This window comes from Malurus melanocephalus, unplaced genomic scaffold, assembly GCF_030028575.1.
Source record: "Malurus melanocephalus ecotype Western Australia unplaced genomic scaffold, MMel_1.1 scaffold_822, whole genome shotgun sequence".
Taxonomy (NCBI): Eukaryota; Metazoa; Chordata; class Aves; order Passeriformes; family Maluridae; genus Malurus; species Malurus melanocephalus.
In genome coordinates, this window is record NW_026624054.1 from 174,577 (window position 1) to 178,865 (window position 4,289).

The 4,289-nt window shown below is 44.4% G+C and overlaps 1 protein-coding gene across 1 annotated transcript in view; it reads right to left on the bottom strand.

Annotated features, from left to right (window-relative positions):
* LOC130585060 (forkhead-associated domain-containing protein 1-like) overlaps window positions 1-699 on the bottom strand; it is a 25,457-nt gene extending 24,758 nt beyond the window's left edge. The window contains exons 1-2 of the mRNA XM_057385386.1: window positions 604-699; window positions 216-422 (exon numbers count right to left, since the gene is read on the bottom strand). Coding sequence (XP_057241369.1) covers window positions 216-422; window positions 604-699 — 303 coding nt within the window. The remainder of the gene's footprint in view (window positions 1-215; window positions 423-603) is intronic.
* Window positions 700-4,289: the final 3,590 nt, after the last annotated feature.

A 4,289-nucleotide genomic window follows, 5' to 3' on the forward strand; every position in this document is an offset into this window, starting at 1 on the left:
ACACTTCCCTGGGCACCTTTCCCTGAGCATCCCCAGCCTTCCCTGGGCACCTTTCCCTGGACATCCCCAGCCTTCCCTGGGCACCTTTCCCTGAGCATCCCCGCCCTTCCCTGGGCACCTTTCCGTGAGCAACCCCACTTTTCCCTGGGCACCTTTCCCTGAGCATCCTCACCCTTCCTTCCCTGGGCACCTTTCCCCAGACATCCCCTCCCTACCTGGGCTGTCCCATCCACCAGCAGCTCCAGGGACGCTCCCGCGGTGCCGAAGCTCAGCACATCCCCCGGCCTCACCCTGACGGCCGCGTTTTGGACCTGGCAGCTGTTGACAAAGGTGCCGTGGGGGGAGTTGAAGTCCCGGAGGACGAAGCTGTTGTCCGAGGGGGAGAATTCCAGGGCTGCGTGACGATCTGCTACACCTGCGGACTGGGAGGGGGCACGGGCAGGGAACGCTGCCGGATTTGGCTCCAGGTTTGGTCCTGCTCTGCTGAGCCCCTTTTCTGCTTGTCAGTCCCACCATAAACTGGGACCCCAACACTCTGGCACATCCTCCTCCCCCCTCCCAAACCACAGCCCCTTTTAGGATGCTCAGCTGCCCCGGCCCTACCTGCAGGACGATGTCGGCCCCTCTGCGGCTCCCGATGGTCGTGGTGTAGGATTTCAGCTGGAAACACCCCTCCGAGCCCTTTAGAAAAGCTCGCATTGCCCAGCCCCCTCACYTGCAAGGCTGGAATCAAACTAAGTCCTCAGCCAGCAACTTCCCCCCAACACAGAACCTGAGCCACGAGCAGCTCAACMAACTCAAACTCTAAAAATTGTACAAAATGACCCCAAAGGCAGCTCTGTCCGAGCTGGCAGTGTGACTGCAGTAGCCTTGGAAACCTCGGCCCCGCCCGAGGAACCCGCTGCCGCCTGCCTTGGTGAGTTTTCCTCTTTGATTTGTTTAGGTTTTTTTTTTTTTCTTCCTCTTTTTCCAAGCAACTGGCCCGGCAGCACAACACAGCTCTGCGCCGGCGTGGCCGCAGCGATCCCGGGTCAGCTGGGGACACACGAGAGAATGATTGTGTGTCACAAACCTCCCAGGGGCTCTGCCACCTGCCAGGCTTGCTGCTGAACCCTTTTGTCCCCATTTTACTTATTTTTTTTTATTTAATATCATGCACTCTCACACATGCAAATCGGTCTTCCAGCCTCAGGCCAGGGGATAAACGCTGCCACCCATTGGTGCTTCTCCATCAATATCCCTTGGTCCTGGACTGCAACACATTGCTTTTCAACAGCAAAAAAAGAGAAAAAAACAGCTTGCCACCAACATCCCCCAGTTTGCCCTCACCACTCCTGCAAGATTTCATCGTGTTTCTGTTTGAGGAAGAAGCAGCACATTTGGCAAATTAGAGCTTCTCTGCAAACTTCTACTAGTCTGAAGYCATCCCCTCTCATTCTGTCACTCCGTGCCTTCGTATTAATCTGTATTGAAAGTGATGTAAAATTCTACTCTCAAATTCCTAAACCACACAGAAATGTATCTGAGGAAGTGTAACTGAAAGTAAGTAACTCAATTGATTGGCAATTAAGACTCTTTTTTTGGTCCCTCTTTCTTTGGTGTGATTTACTCTTTTTGTTTGTATTTTGTTGTGTCTTTGTCTGGGTCTCTCTCTGTCTCTCTGTCTCTCACTCCCCCACTTTGACCTCTCAGTTTCTCTCCCTCACTCTTGGCCATCTTTGTCCCCTCTTTGTCCCCCTCTCTCTCCTCTTCACCTCTCTCTCTCTCTTTTTCTTCTCTCTTTCCTCTTTTCTTTGCTCCTTTTACTCTGTCTTGTCTTTTGTCTATTCTTTTCTCACTTTCTCATCTCTGTCTCTCTTCTCTGCATCTCGAATATTCCATCCTGTACCTTTTCCAAATGATAAGCACACACACTTTGTGTATCTGACCATCTCAGCAGTCATGGGTTCTGAGAATCCTGAATCCCTGAGTTGGAAGGAACCTTAAATATCATCTATTTCCAACCCCTCCCTTCCTGCCACACCTTCCAGTAGAATCAATTGCTTGAGGCCCCATCCAGCCTTGCCTTGAAGACTTCCAGGGTTTCTTCTGCCACAGCTTCCCACAGGTGATGTGTTGGTGCCTCAGCTCTATCACAATAAAGGATTTTTTCCTGATCCCTAATGTGAACTAAACCTCTTCCACCCCAAAGCCATTTCCCTGATTCTATCACTACCTGCTCTTGTAAGGAGCCCTTCTCCCGCTCTCTCATGGCCCCATCAGGTACTGAAAGGCCACAGTGAGGAGTCCTGGAGCCTTCTCCAGGTTAAACAACCCCAAATCTCTCATCCTGCCTCTCTAGTCATGCCTATAGAACTTGGGTCAAAGTTACAAGATGCTTATATAGTTTGATTTGTAAAATACCTATGTAACCTGAATTATAATGTTTTAAAAGCTATAATTCAGATTATATAAGTATTAATACTTAAATAACCTGAATTATAATGTTTTAAAAGCTATAATTCAGATTATATAAGTATTAATACTTAAATAACCTGAATCACAACTCTCTATATAATGTAATGTCAAACATGGTCAACTTGTTGCTTAATGCTTAAGTGAGCAAMAACTCACCAGGTGGATAAGCTCAAAAATAGATAAATATAGCTAATTGGGAAACAGCAAGATGAGCTAGTGAGAAATTGGCAAATGTAAAGCCATTTAGCACGAGATGAAGAATTTAGACCAGTTAGATCCAGAAAGCTCAAGGAACACCATAACTGTGCATGCACCAAAGGAAAAGCTGAAAAGTTCAGGAAGACCTTGGGCCTTCATCAAAGACCCCCAAGACCACCTAAACTGTGGAATTGCAGAAAAACTATTTATARCAGTGAGGTAAGCTCATGTAAATTAGTTCTGGACATGTACATGATGATGTTATGCTGACACAGCAGTATTAAACAATATTTATTGTATAAATAAACCACAACATTTGATAAAGTTGGGTGAGTTGGGTGGAGAAATTCCCTTACCTTCAGTGCTGCAATAAATAAATCCCTGCTCTATAGATGCCTCTCTGTGGGGTTTTATTTATGGCCTGTCTTTTCAGGCTTCAATAGCAGAGGTGTCCCATCCCTTTAATCATCTGCAGTCATTTCCTTTCCCTCACATTGTTCTCTCTGTGACAATCTCTTTAGTACAGCCAGGTAGCTGTACTAAATTTTGATACTTTTTGATGTTTCTCATCACTAAATTATGAATTTAAGGTTTAAAATGTGTTCCATTTATAGAACTCAAGCTTCTGATTTCAGACAAGTAACAGTGACAGCTAAAAGTTGCATGAAGACAAACAAGAACAGTTGTTAATTAAAAGGTAGGATAAGTAGGAAGAAGCTTTAAATTGACAGTAAATGCATTGTAATGTCTAAAATGAGAGATTATCTACATTTTTAAAGCCTTTGAATTCACTCTTCTGTTGTTAATTAAAAAAATTATTGGTTCTTGTATTCTGGAAATCTTTCTCCCAGGCATGTGTTGCATGGCAAAGAGAGGCACAAGAAGAAAAAGAATGTACTAACATCACAGATTTGGACAAACTACTGGCTCTTCAGAAGAAGGAGGGAGTAGAAAATAAAATTTAAAAGGTTCAATTAGCTACTTGAATATGTACTACATTACCTTGCATGAAAAATTATGCAGATATAGAAAAGATATCCTTGCCAAAGCTCTGTTCCTTACAAAACTGGCTGCACTTAGATCTAAAAACAAGATGAGGTGAATTTCTTCTGAATAGCAATTCTTGATCAATTGAAACTGGCAGTTTTCAGCAAYATTCAATAACATATTAATGCCAGATTTCATTTCAAAGAGCAACAAGTCTTTATTTTCTGAAACAGAGGATGCCACCAGAAGAAATTACAAGTGCCTCATAAGAATTCTTGGAGCAATTAAGAAAAAAGATTTAAAGCCAGCATCTACCTCCACCATTGTGGGCACTCCCACAGTAAACACACAGTTGTCTGAAATAAATGAATTCCATGATTTTCACTTGTTTAGAAGGTGGATGATGAGGATCCCTGCCAGGATTTGATGTCACAGAGGCCAACACAGACTCAGGGCATGGAATCATTGATATGGGAAGGGATTTTTGGAGAGATTGKTCAGGGCCCTCCCAGTAACTTTTTGAGTGTCTCCAAGGATCGACTGTCCACCACCACCATGGGCAACCCCTTCCAGTGTTTTCCTGTTTTCATGGCAGGAAAAGTTCTTGGTCTAAAGCAAATTTTTAATATAAGGGTAGGGTTTGTTTT